General features: G+C 38.0%; 3 protein-coding genes and 1 long non-coding RNA gene across 6 annotated transcripts in view; 2 read left to right on the top strand and 2 right to left on the bottom strand.

Moving 5' to 3' along the window:
* LOC137658497 (adhesive plaque matrix protein-like) overlaps positions 1-22,500 on the top strand; it is a 1,563,467-nt gene that overhangs the window by 656,362 nt on the left and 884,605 nt on the right. The window lies entirely within an intron of this gene.
* The window catches only part of LOC137658493 (uncharacterized), a 444,691-nt gene that overhangs the window by 333,645 nt on the left and 88,546 nt on the right, over positions 1-22,500 (bottom strand). The gene's annotated exons all lie outside the window — the stretch shown is intronic.
* Positions 1-22,500, bottom strand: part of LOC137658159 (uncharacterized) — a 167,597-nt gene that overhangs the window by 108,421 nt on the left and 36,676 nt on the right. The window lies entirely within an intron of this gene.
* LOC137658158 (uncharacterized) overlaps positions 1-22,500 on the top strand; it is a 50,321-nt gene that overhangs the window by 27,361 nt on the left and 460 nt on the right. The window contains exon 1 of one of the 2 annotated variants that reach the window (XM_068392840.1): positions 12,411-12,617. The exons of the other annotated variant lie outside the window; for it this stretch is intronic. Within the exon in view, the coding sequence (XP_068248941.1) occupies positions 12,489-12,617 (129 nt within the window). The 5' untranslated portion in view covers positions 12,411-12,488. Of the gene's footprint in view, positions 1-12,410; positions 12,618-22,500 lie in introns of those variants that run through there. 2 annotated transcript variants of the gene reach the window in all.

Here is a 22,500-nt window from a genome sequence, read left to right as displayed (position 1 = left end):
GACAATATTTGATTCCTCCCCTATCTTCAATACTGTTCTTTTAGGGATTCGTGATATCACAGGCTCTTTTTTTTCCCCAAATGAGAATTCTATCAATGAGTTCAGTCTAAGAGTCTCTCGTGCTTTGATACTTGAGAGATTCTTTACGGTTACTTTTCCATTAATAAGTTTGTCTTTCAGTCACAGGCACAAGGAATTGAAGTTGGAAAGAAACAAATTATATAAGGAAGCCTATGATTTTCTGCTCCCAATATTTAAGGAAGTTCGACGTGTAATAATTCAATTTAGTTGGTAAAAGGAGATTGTTCTTGTCCGAATAACTTCTTCATAAAATAATACCTGAATATCGAGGATTAAGAATCAGTTTACATTGTGTATGGTACTGCAAATCATTCCAGGGCCAGCGTTCATGAAAATTCTGATTCAAATATTATTTTTAAAGTCGCACCTTTGTTTTCACTCGATAATGTTTCTCAATTGGCTATAAAGAATAGAGTAAAATAAGAAAAGTGAAAATTAACGCGCAGTAAATTTGTTTTCCAGAATGCAAGCAACTTCACCTCCTCATTCAAGGTTACCTCGAGATCCGTCTGGCCGATGAGCAGCTTGTAAAATCTTTCCTAAAGTACATTCGTCCCCTCCCTCGACTCCCCCTCTCTCCTCTCACAAGACTGGTTTTTCCCCTTGGAGTGCTCAAGGTTACCTGGCCCCCCGTCAATTTAAAAAACGCTTAACAATAACGGGTCTAGAGGAAATGCGTGGTGTCCTTACAAGAAAGGTGCATATATGTTGACTTTTGTCAAGGGTACATCTTCACACAGTATTTTTTAATTAGATCAAATGTGTTTTTGCATATTAATATCAAACAAAAATTCATGTTTTTCAGTTGCAATAACCTTCAAACAGCGTAACTCTAAAAATATTTCGACGAAGGCCTTCATTTTAGGAAAGTTCATAGCCATATCTTATAAACAACCCGATCTTGAACTTTGTTTTTTGAAAATTCAGATGATTGTATTTTTGGCAAGGAGAACGTCAATATTTGATGTTTCAAATGGTCTCAAAAAGTTTTTTTAGTATATTTACGCAAGAAATTACGTCGCGTACGCAACCCTTTTCTGACCTGGGTACCTCTTTATTCAAATTTTCTTCAAGAATTCTAAGGAGTTTTATTATCCCATTAACAGTAACACCACCATTTTCTATGATTTCCTTAGGAAGAGATTATAAGTTTTCGTATAATTTTTATGTTATTTCTTATTTATTAATAAATGTTTACCGCGTCTCCTAATTTAGGTTCATCGCATTTCTTTGTCTGCTTGTTCATATATTAACAATATGATAAAAAATTTTAGGTCATGATTCTACCAAGATATGCATAAAGTGTTATCGGCGATTATCAAATGTGCCAAAACCCTAAAATTTTCTAGGAAAATATAGACAGACGAGAATATGTTTGCTCCGTCTTGTCCATGTGTTTGCATTGCACATATAAAGCATATCTTTCTGGATTTGAGGAAAGGGCCTCAACACTGCCTGGTCAATAATCCGGAGATGTGATGATAATGTCCTTATGATACCCAGTGGTCAGGGAAGTCTTTCCAGATTTTTCTTGGGTGGGGGGGGGGGCAGTCTGTCGAGTGAAGAAAGCCTATTCAGAGGGGGATTAGGGGGGGGGGTGTGTGTCAGTGTAAGGCCCCTATGATTATTTTTTATTTTGTGTGTTTCTTGAAGCCACATGAGCAAGGCATTTCAGCAAAAATCATATACTCCCTCTACTGTTTATTCATTTCATCAGTACTGGTAGGTAAATATAGATACAGTCTGGAGTCAATAGAAGAGACAAAGATCAAGAAACATAATAATTCCGAGAAATTTCTTATTTCTATGATTGATTTTTTATCTTTATTTTTACATTTTAATGAAAATATATTTTATGATTAAAGTTATAGTGTCATTGGCTGATATTGCCGCGCACCAATGAAAATTTTAAAACAATTGCATCATTATTGTAAGAGTTTATATTAATATTTTGAGGGAAAAAATAAATAATGTTGATAATTTGATTGGTATCATAATGAAAATAAAAGAATTAAAAAATAACGTAGATAATTAAAGTATCCTAATGTAAATAAAAATAAAAAATAAGTGAGATTTTTGGATTGCAGTCCTATATATAATTAAAGCCATGGGTACCGCCGCTGTCTCAAGCTAGCAAAATCGTTCACTAGCTCTTCCAAATTAAATTATTTAACGATATGCTTTTTCTGCAGCTATCAACAAGGAAGACAGCCAGTCATATACAGTTGTTGTCATCCGCAGGTAGTTCTTCACAGGTTCCAACACAGAAAAACTAGTCACTGAATTGGTTAACAAGATTCTAAGGATAGCTGGCAACTCCGAAAAGGCATCAACCAAGGTTTTTAGAGCAGTGTACACATCAATCAGGTTCTCTTGTTTCCTTTGCTCTCAGAACACCTTTGCAGAATAAATCTGTGAAACCAAGAGGATTATATCAATATGTGCACTGTAGAGCCTTGAGAACAGAACGAGTTTTTCCTCATCAAGGATCTGCTTTGATCGAAGGTCAAATGCAAAAGGAGACAAACAATTTTTTCACTGCTGAACCTGTGACCAAGTTCAGCAGTGCACATATCTATTACTGCCAAATACATCGCTGCCTTTAAGTGTCGTTTAAGGTTGATATTATAAGAAGATGCCAATTGTCCTTGTTACCTCCCAAGAATCCCAAATGCATTGGTTTTGAGGTACTCTTCAAGTCTATTTGATGTTTGTTGTCTTCTCGCTGCGATTTAATCCCACAGTGCATCTTACCTCTAGTACATCAATTACTGTTTTTTAGCAAACTCTTGTGCTTCATCATACAAGTTCTCATATTCTCTGTCAGTTCTCATATTTGCAAAGATCTCTTTTTGTTGTTGTGATTAACCGTACAACCCTAACAACAGCTATACCTTTCTCTTGAAGCTGCTTTAAAAGAAATTTTGTTTGCATGAACGACTTTTTTAATACAAGCAGACAAAGTATGAATCTCCAAGATTCCATTCTTGAATTTAGGTCTGATGCTTCAATAATTCCCTGGTTACATCCTTGTCTTAGTCTCACACATAAATATATATATATATATATATATATATATATATATATTATATATATATATGGATAAATATCAACACAACATCGTGTTCAAATAGAAATAAATTTCTACCTCATACTTGGGATCGAACGCTAGCCCCTTCTAATGAAAGGCCAGGTCGAAACCAACCATGCCACGAGAGGCCATAAAAGAAATCGGAACCTAACGCTACCCAGCAGTTCGAGGATTTACCTGGCGAGACATCAGTCTCTTACCAGCGAGTTTTACCCGATTTCCCGGCGCACCACGTGACACAATTGGTAGTAATTCATTCAAATTACCCCTAATGAGTCAATATGCATAAATATCAACACAACATCATGTTCAAATAAAAATAAATTTCTACCTCATACTTGGGATCGAACGCTAGCCTCTTCTAATGAAAGGCCAGGTTGAAACCAACCATGCCACGAGAGGCCATAAAAGAAATCGGAACCTAACGCTACCCAGCAGTTCGAGGATTTACCTGGCGAGACATCAGTCTCTTACCAGCGAGTTTTACCCGATTTCCCGGCCCACCACGTGATACAATTGGTAGTAATTCATTCAAATTACCCCTAATGAGTCAATATGCATAAATATCAATACAACATCGTGTTCAAATAGAAATAAATTTCTAGCTCATACTTGGGATCAAACGCTAGCCCCTTCTAATGAAAGGCCAGGTCGAAACCAACCATGCCACGAGAGGCCATAAAAAAAATCGGAACCTAACGCTACCCAGCAGTTCGAGGATTTACCTGGCGAGACATCAGTCTCTTACCAGCGAGTTTTACCCAATTTCCAAGCCCACCACGTGACACAATTGGTAGTAATTCATTCAAATTACCCCTAATGAGTCAATATGGATAAATATCAACACAACATCGTGTTCAAATAGAAATAAATTTCTACCTCACACTTGGGATCGAACGCTAGCCCCTTCTAATGAAAGGCCAGGTCGAAACCAACTATACCACGAGAGGCCATAAAAGAAATCGGAACCTAACGCTACCCAGCAGTTCGAGGATTTACCTGGCGAGACATCAGTCTCTTACCAGCGAGTTTTACCCGATTTCCCGGCCCACCATGTGACACAATTGGTAGTAATTCATTCAAATTACCCCTAATGAGTCAATATGCATAAATATCAACACAACATCGTGTTCAAATAGAAATAAATTTCTACCTCATACTTAGGATCGAACGCTAGCCCCTTCTAATGAAAGGCCAGGTCGAAACCAACCTTGCCACGAGAGGCCATAAAAGAAATCGGAACCTAACGCTACCCAGCAGTTCGAGGATTTACCTGGCGAGACATCAGTCTCTTACCAGCGAGTTTCACCCAATTTCCCGGCCCACCACGTGACACAATTGGTAGTAATTCATTCAAATTACCCCTAATGAGTCAATATGCATAAATATCAACACAACATCGTGTTCAAATAGAAATAAATTTCTACCTCATACTTGGGATCGAACGCTAGCCCCTTCTAATGAAAGGCCAGTTCGAAACCAACTATGCCACGAGAGGCCATAAAAGAAATCTGAACCTAACGCTACCCAGCAGTTCGAGGATTTACCTGGCGAGACATCAGTCTCTTACCAGCAAGTTTTACCCGATTTCCCGGCCCACCACGTGACACAATTGGTAGTAATTCATTCAAATTACCCCTAATGAGTCAATATGGATAAATATCAACACAACATCGTGTTCTAATAGAAATAAATTTCTACCTCATACTTGGGATCGAACGCTAGCCCCTTCTAATGAAAGACCAGGTCGAAACCAACCATGCCACAATAGGCCATAAAAGAAATCGGAACCTAACGCTAGCCAGTAGTTCGAGGATTTACCTGGCGAGACATCAGTCTCTTACTAGCGAGTTTTACCCGATTTCCCGGCCCACCACGTGACACAATTGCTAGTAATTCATTAAAATTACCCCTAATGAGTCAATATGCATAAATATCAACACAACATCGTGTTCAAATAGAAATAAATTTTTACCTCATACTTGGGATCGAACGCTAGCCCCTTCTAATGAAAGGCCAGGTCGAAACCAACCATGCCACGAGAGGCCATTAAAGAAATCGGAACCTAACGCTACCCAGCAGTTCGAGGATTTACCTGGCGAGACATCAGTCTCTTACCAGCGAGTTTTACCCGATTTCCCGACCCACCATGTGACACAATTGGTAGTAATTCATTTAAATTACCCCTAATGAGTCAATATGGATAAATATCAACACAACATCGTGTTCAAATAGAAATAAATTTCTACCTCATACTTGGGATCGAACGCTAGCCCCTTCTAATGAAAGGCCAGGTCGAAACTAACCATGCCACGAGAGGCCATAAAAGAAATCGGAACCTAACACTATCCAGCAGTTCGAGGATTTACCTGGCAAGACATCAGTCTCTTACCAGCGAGTTTCACCCGATTTCCCAGAACACCACGTGACACAATTGGTAGTTATTCATTCAAATTACCCCTAATGAGTCAATATGCATAAATATCAACACAACATCATGTTCAAATAGAAATAAATTTCTACCTCACACTTGGGATCGAACGCTAGCCCCTTCTAATGAAAGGCCAGGTCGAAACCAACTATGCCACGAGAGGCCATAAAAGAAATCAGAACCTAACACTACCCAGCAGTTTGAGGATTTACCTGGCGAGACATCAGTCTCTTACCAGCGAGTTTTACCCGATTTCCCGGCCCACCATGTGACACAATTGGTAGTAAATCATTCAAATTACCCCTAATGAGCCAATATGGATAAATATCAACACAACATCGTGTTCAAATAGAAATAAATTTCTACCTCATACTTGGGATCGAACGCTAGCCCCTTCTAATGAAAGGCCAGTTCGAAACCAACCATGCTACGAGAGGCCATAAAAGAAATCGGAACCTAACGCTACCCAGCAGTTCGAGGATTTACCTGGCGAGACATCAGTCTCTTACCAACGAGTTTCACCCGATTTCCCGGCCCACCACGAGACACAATTGGTAGTAATTCATTCAAATTACCCCTAATGAGTCAATATGCATAAATATCAACACAACATCGTGTTCAAATAGAAATAAATTTCTACCTCATACTTGGGATCGAACGCTAGCCCCTTCTAATGAAAGGCCAGTTCGAAACCAACCATGCCACGAGAGGCCATAAAAGGAATCGGAACCTAACGCTACCCAGCAGTTCGAGGATTTACCTGGCGAGACATCGGTCTCTTACCAGCGAGTTTTACCCGATTTCCCGGCCCACCACGTGACACAATTGGTAGTAATTCATTCAAATTACCCCTAATGAGTCAATATGCATAAATATCAACACAACATCGTGTTCAAATAGGAATAAATTTCTACCTCATACTTGGGATCGAACGCTAGCCCCTTCTAATGAAAGGCCAGGTCGAAACCAACCATGCCACGAGAGGCCATAAAAGAAATCGGAACCTAACGCTACCCAGCAGTTCGAGGATTTACCTGGCGAGACATCAGTCTCTTACCAGCGAGTTTTACCCGATTTCCCGGCCCACCACGTGACACAATTGGTAGTAATTCATTCAAATTACCCCTAATGAGTCAATATGCATAAATATCAACACAACATTGTGTTTAAATAGAAATAAATTTCTACCTCATACTTGGGATCGAACGCTAGCCCCTTCTAATGAAAGGCCAGGTCGAAACCAACCATGCCACGAGAGGCCATAAAAGAAATCGGAACCTAACGCTACCCAGCAGTTCGAGGATTTACCTGGCGAGACATCAGTCTCTTACCAGCGAGTTTTACCCGATTTCCCGGCCCACCACGTGACACAATTGGTAGTAATTCATTCAAATTACCCCTAATGAGTCAATATGGATAAATATCAACACAACATCGTGTTCAAATAGAAATAAATTTCTACCTCATACTTGGGATCAAACGCTAGCCCCTCCTAATGAAAGGCCAGGTCGAAACCAACCATGCCACGAGAGGCCATAAAAGAAATCGGAACCTAACGCTACCCAGCAGTTCGAGGATTTACCTGGCGAGACATCAGTCTCTTACCAGTGAGTTTTACCCGATTTCCCGGCCCACCACGTGACACAATTGCTAGCAATTCATTAAAATTACCCCTAATGAGTCAATATGGAAAAATATCAACACAACATCGTGTTCAAATAGAAATAAATTTCTACCTCATACTTGGGATCAAACGCTAGCCCCTTCTAATGAAAGGCCAGGTCGAAACCAACCATGCCACGAGAGGCCAAAAAAGAAATCGGAACCTAACGTTACCCAGCAGTTCGAGGATTTACCTGGCGAGACATCAGTCTCTTACCAGCGAGTTTTACCTGATTTCCCGGCCCACCACGTGACACAATTGGTAGTAATTCATTCAAATTACCCCTAATGAGTCAATATGCATAAATATCAACACAACATCATGTTCAAATAAAAATAAATTTCTACCTCATACTTGGGATCGAACGCTAGCCCCTTCTAATGAAAGGCCAGGTCGAAACTAACCATGCCACGAGAGGCCATAAAAGAAATCGGAACCTAACGCTACCCAGCAGTTCAAGGATTTACCTGGCGAGACATCAGTCTATTACCAGCGAGTTTTACCCAATTTCCCGGCCCACCATGTGACACAATTGGTAGTAATTCATTCAAATTACCCCTAATGAGTCAATATGGATAAATATCAACACAACATCGTGTTCAAATAGAAATAAATTTCTACCTCATACTTGGGATCGAACGCTAGCCCCTTCTAATGAAAGGCCAGGTCGAAACCAACCATACCACGAGAGGCCATAAAAGAAATCGGAACCTAACGCTACCCAGCAGTTCGAGGATTTACCTGGCGAGACATCAGTCTCTTACCAGCGAGTTTTACCCGATTTCCCGGCCCACCATGTGACACAATTGGTAGTCATTCATTCAAATTACCCCTAATGAGTCAATATGGATAAATATCAACACAACATCGTGTTCTAATAGAAATAAATTTCTACCTCATACTTGGGATCGAATGCTAGCCCCTTCTAATGAAAGGCCAGGTCAAAACCAACCATGCCACGAGAGGCCATAAAAGAAATCGGAACCTAACGCTACCCAGCAGTTCGAGGATTTACCTGGCGAGACATCAGTCTATTACCAGCGAGTTTTACCCAATTTCCCGGCCCACCATGTGACACAATTGGTAGTAATTCATTCAAATTACCCCTAATGAGTCAATATGGATAAATATCAACACAAAATCGTGTTCAAATAGAAATAAATTTCTACCTCATACTTGGGATCGAACGCTAGCCCCTTCTAATGAAAGGCCAGGTCGAAACCAACTATGCCACGAGACGCCATAAAAGAAATCGGAACCTAACGTTACCCAGCAGTTCGAGGATTTACCTGGCGAGACATCAGTCTCTTACCAGCGAGTTTTACCCGATTTCCCGGCCCACCACGTGACACAATTGGTAGTAATTCAATCAAGTTACCCCTAGTGAGTCAATATGGATAAATATCAACACAACATCGTGTTCAAATACAAATAAATTTCTACCTCACACTTGGGATCGAACGCTAGCCCCTTCTAATGAAAGGCCAGGTCGAAACCAACCATGCCACGAGAGGCCATAAAAGAAATCGGAACCTAACGCTACCCAGCAGTTCGAGGATTTACCTGGCGAGACATCTGTCTCTTACCAGCGAGTTTTACCCGATTTCCCGGCCCACCACGTGACACAATTGGTAGTAATTCATTCAAATTACCCCTAATGAGTCAATATGGATAAATATCAATACAACATCGTGTTCAAATAGAAATAAATTTTTACCTCATACTTGGGATCGAACGCTAGCCCCTTTTAATGAAAGGCCAGGTCGAAACCAACCATGCCACGAGAGGCCATAAAAGAAATCGGAACCTAACGCTACCCAGCAGTTCGAGGATTTACCTGGCGAGACATCAGTCTCTTACCAGCGAGTTTTACCCGATTTCCCGGCCCACCACGTGACACAATTGGTAGTAATTCATTCAAATTACCCCTAATGAGTCAATATGGATAAATATCAACACAACATCGTGTTCAAATAGGAATAAATTTTTACCTCATACTTGGGATCGAACGCTAGCCCCTTCTAATGAAAGGCCAGGTCGAAACCAACCATGCCACGAGAGGCCATAAAAGAAATCGGAACCTAACGCTACCCAGCAGTTCGAGGATTTACCTGGCGAGACATCAGTCTCTTACCAGTGAGTTTTACCCAATTTCCCGGCCCACCATGTGACACAATTGGTAGTCATTCATTCAAATTACCCCTAATGAGTCAATATGGATAAATATCAACACAACATCGTGTTCAAATAAAAATAAATTTCTACCTCATACTTGGGATCGAACGCTAGCCCCTTCTAATGAAAAGCCAGGTCGAAACCAACTATGCCACGAGAGGCCATAAAAGAAATCGGAACCTAATGCTACCCAGCAGTTCGAGGATGTTCTGAACCTACTTACGATCATACTTTGAGTTTTGTTAGGATTCAACTTCATGCCCCATAATTTGCACCATGCACTAATTTTATCTATATCTCTTTTAAGGGATTCGGCACCATGCACTAATTTTAACTAGATCTCTATTATGGGATTCAGGAGATGGAATTGATGCAAAGAGAGTAGCATCATCTGCATATGCAACAAGCTTATTTACTAGGCCAAACCACATGTCATATGTATAAAAAATGAAAAGTAATGGGCTAAGAACACTACCCTGAGGAACACCAGATATCATATTCCTAGCCTCACTATGGTTTCCATCGACAACAACTCTTTGCATCGATTACATGAAAATTCAATAATGATGATAAGAATAGACCCACACACTCCCAAATGCTTTAGTTTTAAAACAAGGGCCTCATGATTAACAGAGTCAAAGGCAGCATTAAAATCAAGGCCAATCATACGAACTTGATAACCACAATCAATGGATTTCTGTACAGCACTGGAGATTGAAAGAAGGGCATCACAAGATATATATCTATACAGGATGTACAGCAATCGTAAAATTACATAAAGATAGTGAGAATTTCGATTGAGAAAGAAGTGAGACAAGGAGACCCCATCTTTCCTAAATTATTCACAGCATGCCTAAAAGAAGTTTTTAAGAATTTAAATTGGGAAAATGTAGGAATTAACATTAATGGGGAGTACCTTAACAATTTAGGATTCGCTGATGACATAATTGTGTAAAGTGAATGATGGCAGGAATGCAAAAAATGATAGAAGATTTTAATAGAGAAAACAGAAATGTAGGACTGAAAATGAATATGAGTAAAACTAAAATAATATTCAATGAAAATGCAGAGACAACAATCAATTGTTATGGACCAATCTCTAGAGATTGCTAATGAATATGCACACTTTATACAGGCAGTAAGTGTATCCCCCAGGAAACGAAACCGAAATCAAAAGAAGGATAAGCATGGAATGGAGAGCTTTTGGAAAACAAAATGTGATTATGAAAAGTAAAATGCCACTATCTCTAACTTATGCATCTTAAACTTGGAGCCTTACTAAAGATTTAGAACATTATCTAGTTACAACTAGGAGAGCTATGAAAGAACAATGATGGGAATAACATTGAGACAGAAAAAGAGCCGATTTTCTCCGTTTAAAAAAACATTGTAAGACTTTTTTTTTTTTTTAAGAAAAGTTGTATGTTGTAAATTTTGTTAGCATTTACACACAAAACACACACACACACACACACATATATATATATATATATATATATATATATATATATATATATATATATATATATATATATTGTATTATCAAGGTATATGTCAATTTGAAAGGTAACTATTTTCATTTGATTTTGTTTTCGTTTGAAAGTGAATGTACATACTGTAAGTGCTAAAACATTCTATTTTCTTAGTGTTTGAATAGCACAAATAGGTAAATATAACAAACGTAGTAGCAAATTATCTCCGAAAATTTCATATTTTGAGAAATTGGACTCCAATTCTTTTTAGATTGAACAGAATCTAGTAAGATATTAGTGTTTAAATCTATCTATTGCTAGAAGTTGAGTACTAGAAGGAAATGCCAAAGCATCTGCTCATTTTGATCAGGACTATGTATATGTACACCACCCAACACACGTCGTCATACTCACAGAAAATTACTGCATTCTAGCCTATATTTGATTTTTTTCTCTTTTTTTTTTTTTTTTTGTATCAAACTAAAGCAATGTTTTAATTTTGAAGTTTGTCTGGAGACATTAGAAAGTGCCAATCCTAATCATATAAATTCTCTAGTTGTGTTGAAGAGAAGAGGAGCTCTCATTTTGTCATCAGATGACGTCATTGCAGGACGCATGACCTGCAAAGGTTTTCAGAATGCATTCAGCAGATTTTGTCACTAGAGGAAAATCTTTCCAGAGTAGGCTAATTTATGATGAACTTATGTATAATCCTGTATTTACAACTCTGGATCGTCTTATAAAAGACACTGTGCCACTGGAAAATTCCTTGACAAAATGGCATTAAAGAGAAATACGTATACGTTAGATGTCATTATATTGGAAAACATTCTACAGATAATCTAGTAACGAGCAAACAGAGTAAAAGTCAAGAATTCACAAAAGTTATATTGTTATAAGGAATATGGAATTCAAATCATACAGTGCGATTTAACTTGGGTGAACGAGATCTTGTCAAATTTTGATATGCCCAATATACATCATACTGTAAATTGTAATTCCTGATGCGACTTATTTATATATTTGAAGTATGGACATATAAATCATAATTTATGGATATTTGAATGTCACACCCGTGCAATTACAGAGAAAAAATCTATGAGGTGAATCACTTTAAATTACGACTACAGGGAGGACACCAATAAAGGTTGAAGCGTTTAATTAGAATGCGTGTGATGTAGTCACTGTGCACTTAAGATATCTAATTAGTACTTTTTTTTTTTTTACTATTTGTGCCTTATCATACGACATACAATAAAAACAAACTTTCATCCTCCTGGAAAAGTTTGCTGTATAATACAGTATTTCTTTGGAAATTGTGAGTATTTGACATAAATGCCGTTGATAATAGATCAATCTTAAACATATAGAAAATTATGTACTATTCGTAAGTCAATCCGTCTTTTTTTTTTTTTTCTTTTTTGATAGGTATGCAAAAGCAAAGTGGTAAATTCCCTAAGCTCAGCCCAAAAAATCGTAATGCTTTGGACAACCTTGGTTTTGGGTCTAACGAAACTCCGCCCACAGACTCGGTAAGACCGCCTACTCCCACTGGTATCCATCCCCTGTGGGAGGATGAGGGAAGGGGGTTGGGCACATCTAATAAATACCTGCAAGACCAAGTGTTGGAGGTCTTCTTGTCTGAACCTCAAGATAGAAGGTACAAGAAGAACTGTGCTTCCAAAGTTTCTCATCATGAAGTTGGTAAGTCTAAAAATTATTTTCGTTGAGTATATTTTAACTTCAATAATTGGATATCGGATAGAAAAAAAAATACTTTTTACTGTTTTTCATTTCACGCAACCCGATATTCGAACTTGCGAAACATTTCAGTCATATTAGGATTTGAAAAGAAACGCATTCTAAATGTTCACTGCTTTGTGTATCTCATACATCACGGAGTCTATATTAATATAAAAAGATTCCAATTGTTTAGAATACTGGAATCGGGTTTTTCTCTCACTTTTTATTTCAAAACTTTGTTAGCAAAATTTTCGTTACATTCCGAACTGAATACTAGTCACTATCATCTTATTTTCACCAAAAATCTGGTCTGGAAGAACAATGAAAAATAAACGCTAGACATTTTTTATTTTGCTTAAGACATTATGAATTATCTTTCAATTCAATAGAATATTTTTTTCAAAAATAAATCTTTTATTATTGTATAATTCTTGAATTTCGAAATTATATTCATGTATGTCATATATCTAAAAAGTTTGAGAACACAAATGACTTTATAAACTAACCAAGCATGATGACGAATTCTAAAAACATCATTCAAAACCAAGGTGAAGTACATACTGTGGGTCAATGACCTGGTATATTCATGATTTAGTGTGCGTCCGTGCGTGTGTGTGTGTGTGTGTGTGTATATATATATATATATATATATATATATATATATATATATATATATATATATATATATATATATATATCCCTTCTTAACATAGTGAAAGGGTTTGTGTATCGCTATGATCAGCAAAGTTGTACTAGTCAGGCCCAAACATACTACGTTGGTTTGCTGTGGGCGATCAGACTAGTCTCCAACCATCACCAATTCGCAGTTGGCCAGCGTAGTGATAGAAACTGGTCAAACCCAAGACATGAATAAGGACTCGTAAGAGGCCTTAGTCCTGCGGTGGACTAGGAACATATGCAGCTGTATATATATATATATATATATATATATATATATATATATATATATATATATATATATATATATATGTCATGTATATATATATATATATATATATATATATATATATATATATATATATATATATATATATTCATTTATTATATGATGGTCCCGTGTCAGGGAACCAAACGTATATTATATATATTACAGCAGGCACACCATACAACCTCTTGAGTTCCTACCACACCTGTTTGTTTTACATTAAATCTGTTACACTTAAAAATATTAACACCTGAGCTCTAAAACAGTTAAAATACCCCCAGACAGCAATATACAAAACACTGAATATCCAAAGGTCTCTTAAGTACACTCAAAACAACATTGGGTAATTATTATTACGATCTATTTAAAACCACGAGCAAGCATGGAGAACTGTAAGGGCTAGAACTTTGTTCGGCTAATCCGTTTTGTAACAAATAGTCCACTTCTTTTCTCATGACTTCTCGCTGATACGGCTCCTGGTTCAAATGAGTTCATTTCTCTTCCAAGTTCCGAATGATAGACGAATTATTCACTTTGCTTACCGCCCTACTTCATATCCGTCGTCGTCTTAGGTGGATGGTATGGTTTGCGCCATACACACTTTTGAAGCTTCGGTCTCGTTTACGCTCAAGTAAGGTTTCAGTAGGTTGACGTGTACTTTTCTCTGACTTTTCCGTCTTCCTGGGGTTTCAATAACGTAGGTCAGGTCACTGATCTTCTCCAAAATCTGGAATGGCCCTTGGAACTTGTTGGTGAGTGGGAATCTCCTTATCAACCGGAAGACCAATACCTGTTGTCCTATTGGAAACTGTCTGTCTTTACTATTCATATCAAACGTTTTCTTCATTTTTTCTGGACTCATCTTGAGGTTTTTCTTGGGAAAATTTCCTTATCTCGCCGATCCTTTTCCTCAAATTCTTGACATATTCTCCCTCCGTTTCCTCTCAGTCCTTCCATTTTTCTGCTAACATTTTAATCGGTCCTCGCACTTCTCGTCCAAATATCATTTCATTCGGGGTACATCTCACGCTTTCTTAATAAGCATTACGTACCTCAAATAACATCAACGGTAGTTTGATGTCCATTCATTACCCGTTTCGCTGCAGAACTTCGTTAATATACTTTTCAAAGTTTGATGAAACCTCTCTAATGAATCTTGGGTCTCCGAATGATAAGCAGTTGAGAGTTGTTGTTTCACATCCAACACTTTCATTACGTCCTTAAACAGTTTTGATGTGACATTCGTTCCTCGGTCACTTTGAACGATTTCCGGAATACCAAACTAAGTGAAAAATCTAGTAACTTTTCGGCTATTATTTTGACACTGATGTTCATGACGGGTATGCCTTTGGAGTACCTCGTCCCTGGACACATCAAGATTAACATATATTCGTGACCTTTTTTCGTCCTTGGTAAAGATCCAACAATGTCGATTATTACCTTGCTAAAGGGTTCTCCTCGAACTTTCATCAGGTGTAAGGGAGCTTTCTTAATGTACTCGTTTGGCCTTCCAGCTATTTGACAAATGTGACATGCACGGCAATACTGGCTCACGTCCATATGCATGCCAGGCCAGAAAAAGTGTTTCATAATCTTCTCCGTCGTCTTCACTTTCCCCCTATGTCCCGTAGTGCGTTACCGAGATCACCTGTCTTCTCAACCGTTCAGGAATTAATATCTGGCGATATATCCCCCATTCGGCATGCACAGGGATGTCTGCGGGTATATGCTTCCTAATAAGCAACCCATCCTTAAGATAATAACAGGTCGTAGACTGCTGCGCCTACGTCTGCCACACGGTACAACAACTGTTAACATTGCATCCTTCCGTTGTAATCCTATCAGCCTTTTCCTACTCACGCGTCCTACTTCGAACGCTGAGTTTTCTATTCCTTACAGGTGCATTTCTTCTTTGTCCTCTTGTCCGCTCGTCTGTCGCCCCTCTTTGCTCGGGCTTACTTGGGAGATATCCTCTCGTGTACTATCAAGGGAATCCTCTTCTTCGGAAAACAAATCCTCCAAGTTCATCGCTCATTCGATTTCTTTTACTTCTTCAACAGCCACTTTCTTCGTCGTACTTCTAGTCGTCACACAACTAGGAAACAGATACAGGTAGTACATCTCGAATTCAGTCGTAGTACTATTTTTCAATGGTTTCTCCATTACAATGGGACAAGGCACAAACGGGGTTCCACCAACCTCATTACCCAGCAGGATGTCTACTCCTTCGACAGCCAACGAATCCTTTACCACAAAATCAAAATTGCCTGTCCCCAAAATACGGGTAACCTCTTCACCTCCTATTCCCTTCAAAATAACCGAGTCTCCTGTGAGAGAGTGTTCCTCCAACGGCGGTACTCCTCGTACCACCACACTGTGGTTGCAACCTACGTCGCGCAATATCCTGACCGGAGTTCGCTCACTCTCGTCTATTGCTGCTAACATACTTTCATAAATATATGGTTTAAAGGTATCCAAGCTGTTTGGGTTTTTTCTGTTCATCAAGTAAACATTGGCTGGTTTATTTTCCTCTTCAACCATTCTCGATTGTTTCTTCGTCTTCACAGTCTTTGAAGTTAAATTATCCTTAATCACTTGGGCGACTGCTTTCCGTAGGTTCGACCAACATTCCTTACTGATATGGCCTCTCTTGCTAGACTTAAAACAGACAATATTAACCTTCTGCGCGTTTTTCACGATATTTAAAAGAGGATGATTCGACGATTGTTGCTGTGGTACTATCACATTCTGCTTAGGAACAGTACCAGTGCTACTTCCGCTGTAACTGTTGAACTTGTTCACGTAGATTTTACTGAACTGGTTTCAAGGGTTCGGTGAATACTTGACACTAGGTTGGAGTGACGGTTGAAACTTCATGCCCGAGGAGAGTTTACGACTGATGATAATATAATCTTCACTCAGTGAAGTGGCTTTATCGAGTTTATTCACTTCTCTCTCTTGTACATTCGAATATGTTCAGGAATTCCTCGTATATACTGTTCTATTATTATCAATTCTTCTAAATCAGCCATCTCCCTCACGTTAGCAGCCTCTGTCCATCTCATAAAACATCATCGTAACTTATAAGCGTAATGCATTCAAGTCATTTTCTCGTCCTTCCTCAAACTTCGGACCCTTTCATTATAATATTCAGAGGTCACCTGATACAGTAGCAGAAAGCTACTTCCTCTGGTCCTGAGATAAGGAAAGGTATGCACTGCGGCCTTTCCTAATCAATTCACTCTGCAACAACACAGACCATTTATCTTCGGGCCATTGCATCGTCGATGCGACCGTTTCGAAATGACCAAGAATTCATCAGGAGCCTCTTCGAACCTTGGAATTAACCTCTGGGCGTTCGCCACATTAAACACTGGATCGTGCATAGAAGGGGTCGCCTCTGTCTGCGTTATAGACTTTGCTCGAGCATTCAACAGCTCCAACTCCCTCGCATGCCTCACTTCTTCATCTCTTTTTCTTCCTGTCTTTTCATTTTCTCTTCTCCGTTTTGCGATTCCCCTTGCTTCCATCTCCCTAGTATGTCTTGCAATCTCTAGGGCTTCTTCCCATCTTGCTTCCATTTCTTTCGCACGTTGTTTTTCTTCCCACTTCTTCTTCTTCTTGTCTTCCTTCCATTTCCTTTTCCTTTCTTCCTGTCTTCTCTCTCTTATCATTATGCCATCATCTTCAACATAAGCAAATTCTCCTCCACTGCCATACGTCGAATCTCAGCCTCAAAATCCCTATCTGCTTTCATGCCTTCAGTTTGTGGGTCAACTGGTCCTTGTTTCTCTAAAAAGTCTTCCTCAGCTTCTTCCAACAGTTCACGAGATGCCATTATATTTTCTTCCTACAACTTTCCCGAGTTTATCAACGCTTCAAAGACTAGACACTTGATTTGGGCTTTAATCATCCCACTTGTTGCATGGCCTCCACATGCCATTAAAATAGATCCACTGAGCTTTATTTTCATTAAATTCTGACAATTCCTGAACACTTGGGTTATTCAAAAACTCTTGGATATTAAACTGTCCCATCTTGTACTTTTAACGGATATTTTTATGCCTCTCCAAAAATATATCTTAACAATACACAAAATCCTATCAAAACTATATTGTTCAAAACCTTTTATCAAAACACAGCCCTGTTATCACCAATATCTAAAACAGACTCACTCAATCCCAAGGGTCTGGGCACCAAAAATATATTATACGATGGTCCCGTGTCTGGGAACCAAACATATAATATTATATATATTACGGCTGGCAAGCTATACAACCTCTCAAGTTCCAAACTAACCTGTATTTTACATTAAATCTGTTACACTTGAAAATATCAACACCAGAGCTCTCAGACAGTTATATAACTCCCAGATAGCAATATACAAAACACTGAATATCCAAAGGCCTCTCGAGTACACTCAAAACAACACTGGGTGATTATTATTATAGTCTATTTAAAACCACCTCTTACTTCGATTCTTTAACAGTATACGAGCAAGTATGAAATAAACACTGATAATTGAGATAAACTCTTTACAAAAATATGTATATTCTATATAAATTACAATACTTTAAAAGAATTTACATAAAAACGAAAATAAATCACTCGAAATATTAAGTCTGACCAAAACTTAGCTTAAGACAAAAATGTTATGCTCTGAAAATTATATAATCACTTGACTTGAAATATTAAATCTAAATAAACCTTAGAGTAAAACAAAAGAAATAATACTTATGAAAATTATGAAATCACTTGTTTCACTTGAAATTAAATTCTACACACTATTTAATTAGTCTTAACACTACAGGAATATAGTTAACCAGATAACGATACAAATAGCTTTCCCGTTACTACAGGGCCAGTTACAGAAACTCTAAGAGAATTTTTATAAATACTCACTATGTTTATAAAAGGCCGTCACACCAAAACTTTGAGATTTCACTGGAGACTTTTAAAACAATACACTGAGAGGCGTGTGAGAGAGAGAGAAGGGGAGATGGCTATATCTTCAGGCTGGAAATCTCTATCTGATCTATATATCCCTGGGGTTGCTATATACAGTATATGAAACTTTGCTACTTCCAGAAATTTCTGATAGATCTGGAAGCGTGGAGGGTTGGCCTAACAGCGACGCCAGTTTCTAACTAGATAAAAATGTCCAGACACGAACCAGAGTTTTAGGCAACTCTCCCTATCAGCTCCTCCGCCCAACCCACCATTCTCGGAACTAAAAAAAAAGATAACATCTAACACTAGGATTTTGGAGATCCTTCCAAAGCAAATGACAGACAAAAGAATTATGTATTTTCTCTGAAAAATTACGCAATACTTCGTAAAAATATAGAAAAAAAAATTTAAATAACACTCTTAAAACCGATTACGTAAGGCTTCGTAACAAAAATATGTGAAATAAAAAGTTAATTCTTAAAAAGAACGTAAATTTACATATACTGACTTGAATAAAGAATACAGTACGAAAGTTTTACGTAAATTACATAACAACCTTATACCTATATGGGAGAAACTCATCTTAAGAGCTGGCTATTTACCTCTGCAATGCATATATGAAAACAAAAAATAAAATACATGAATAAACTACTGTATTTACTTTACACTAGACTAGCTTCGTATGAATATAATATATATATATATATATATATATATATATAAACATACATATATACATATATAAATATATATATACATATATATATATATATATATATATATATATATATATATATATACCATAATAACCTCCTATGCCTATTGACGCAAAAGGCCTCATATATGTGTGTGTGTGTGCGTGTGTGTATATATATATATATATATATATATATATATATATATATATATATATATATATATATATACCAAGACACTTCCCCTAATTTTGGGGGGTAGCTGACATCAAACAAATGAAAAAAAGGGACCTTTCCTCTCTACATTCCTCCCTGCCTGACAAGGGACTCAACTGAGCCCGGCTGGTACAGCTAGGGTGCCACAGCCCTCCCTCCCCCATTATCCACCACAGATGAAGCTTCCTAACGCTGAATCCCCTACTGCTGCTACCTCCACGGTCATCCAAGGCGACCAGAGGAAGCAGCAGGGCTTACCGGAACTGCGTCACAATCGCTCGTCATTCATTCCTATTTCTAGCACGATCTCTCTTGCATCTCTCACATCTATCCTCCTATCACCCAGAGCTTTCTTCACTCCATCCATCCACCCAAACCTTGGCCTTCCTCATGTACTTCTCTCATCAACTCTTGCATTCACCATCCACAACTCCGATCCATACATCACAGCTGGTGCAATCACTTCCTCATACAGAACTTTCTTTACGTTAATGTCCAACCCTCTATTCTTTACCACTCCCTTCACTGCCCCCAATACTTTGCATCCTTCATTCACTCTCTGACGTACATCTGCTTCCACTCCACCATTTGCTGCAACAACAGACCCCAAGTACCTAAACTGATCCACCTCCTCAAGTAACTCTCCATTAAATATGACATTCAACCTCGCACCACCTTTCCTTCTCGAATATCTCATATTCTTATTCTTACCCACATTAACCCTCAACTTCCTTCTCTCACATACCCTTCCAAATTCTGTCACTAAGCAGTAAAGCTTCTCTTACAGGTCTGCAACCAGTACAGTATCATCTGCAAATAACAACTGATTTACCTACCATTCATGATCATTCTCATCTACCAGTTTAAATCCTCGCTCAAGCACTCGAGCATTCACCTCTCTCACCACACCATCAACATACAAATAAAACATCCATGGCGACATCCCACATCCCTGTCTTAGCCACACTCTCACCGGAAACCAATTGCTCACTTCATTTCCTATCCTAATACACGCTTACTACCTTTGTAGAAACTTTTCACTGCTTGCAACAACCTTCCACCAATTCCATATAACCTCATCACATTCCACATCGCTTCCCTATCAACTCTACCATACGCTTTCTCCAGATTCCTAAACGCAACATAGACCTCCTCACCTTTTGCTAAATATTTCTCGCATATCTGCCTAACTGTAAAAATCTGATTCATACAACCCCTACCTCTTCTAAAACCACCATGTACTACTAAGATTGTATTCTCTGTTTTATCCTTAATCCTATCAATCCTTTTAATCAGTACTCTAACATACACTTTTCCAACCACACTCAACAAACTAATACCCCTTGAATTACAACACTCATGCACATCTCCCTTACCCCTTTTATAGTGGTTCAATACATGCACAAACCCAATCTACTGGTACCATTGACAACACAAAACACATATTAAACAATCTCACCAACCATTCAAGTACAGTCACACCCACTACCTTCAACCTCTCAGCTCTCACACCATCCTTACCAGGTGCTTTTCCTACTCTCGTTTCATCTAGTGGTCTTCGCACTTCCTCTCGTGTAATCTCTCTCTGACTCTTATCTCCCATCTCTGGCACCTCAACACCTGCAACAGCAATTATATCTGCCTCCCTAATATCCTCAAAATTCAGTAAACTTTCAAAATATTCCGCCCACCTTTTCCTTGCCTCATCTCCTTTTAACAACCTTCCATTTCAATCTTTCATTGTCTCTTCTATTCTCGAAACAGTCTTCCTTACTCTCTTCACTTCGTCCAAAACTTCTTATTCTCTTGATATGAACGACCCAATCCCTAACCCCACCTCATATATATATATATATATATATATATATATATATATATATATATATATATATATATATTATATATATATATTTTATATATATATATATATATAATATATATATACATATATATACATATATATATGTAGTAGGTTGGCTAGGGCACCAGCCACCCATTAAGATACTACTGTTAGAGTGATATTGGGTTCTTTGACTGACCAGATGGTACTACATTGGATCCCTCTCTGTAGTCACGGCTAATTTTGTCCTTGCCTACACATAAAACGAATAGTCTTGCCTATTATTTCCACATTCTCCTCTGTCCTCATACCCCCGACAAAACTGAGATTAGCAAATAATTCTTCTTTGCTCAAGGGGTTAAGTACTGCAATGTAATTGTTCAGTGGCTACTTTCCTCTTAGTAAGGGTAGAAGTCTCTCTTTAACTATGGTAAGCAGCTCTTCTGGGAGAAGGACATTCAAAAATCAATCCATTGTTCTCTGGTCTTGGGTAGTGCCATAGCCTCTGTACCATGGCCTTCCAATGTCTTGGATTAGCGTTCTCTTGCCCAGCGGTAAATTCGGGCATGCTGTTTCTTTTTTCTCTTATAGTTTCCTATTGGAACCCTTGGGCTTAAGGCATCTTACTTTTCCAACTAGGGTTATAGCTTAGCTTATAATAATAATAATTATAATAATAATAATAATAATAATAATATATACACAAACACACAAACAAACACACACACACACACACACACACATATATATATATATATATATATATATATATATATATATATATATATATATATATCCATATACTTGCTCTTTATCCTATAGGATAGATATGTGTATATACAAATTTCTACCTCACATGGATATAGAACCCTAATCTCTTCAAATGAAAAAAAAGGTCGCTACCAATCATGCCTCAGAAGCTCTAGAACAAGTTATGACTTAGGTGCTACAGGCATTTCATGATTTACCTGGTGAGACCACTGTCTTACTTACCTGCAAGTATTATCCAACTTGCAGATACACAAGGTGACACCAATTGATATCTTTTAATTCGAATTGCCCCTAATGAGTCAACATATGATGAAAATCAACACAATATCTTGTTCAAATAAAAATCAATTTCTACTTCATCGAAAGCCAAACTTCGTTTAATGTGCGTTTCTTTAATAATTCTTGATTTTCTGGTAATCTAATATT

Source organism: Palaemon carinicauda, chromosome 19 (genome assembly GCF_036898095.1).
Source record: "Palaemon carinicauda isolate YSFRI2023 chromosome 19, ASM3689809v2, whole genome shotgun sequence".
NCBI lineage: Eukaryota > Metazoa > Arthropoda > Malacostraca > Decapoda > Palaemonidae > Palaemon > Palaemon carinicauda.
This window is presented reverse-complemented; position numbering and strand designations above follow the sequence as displayed.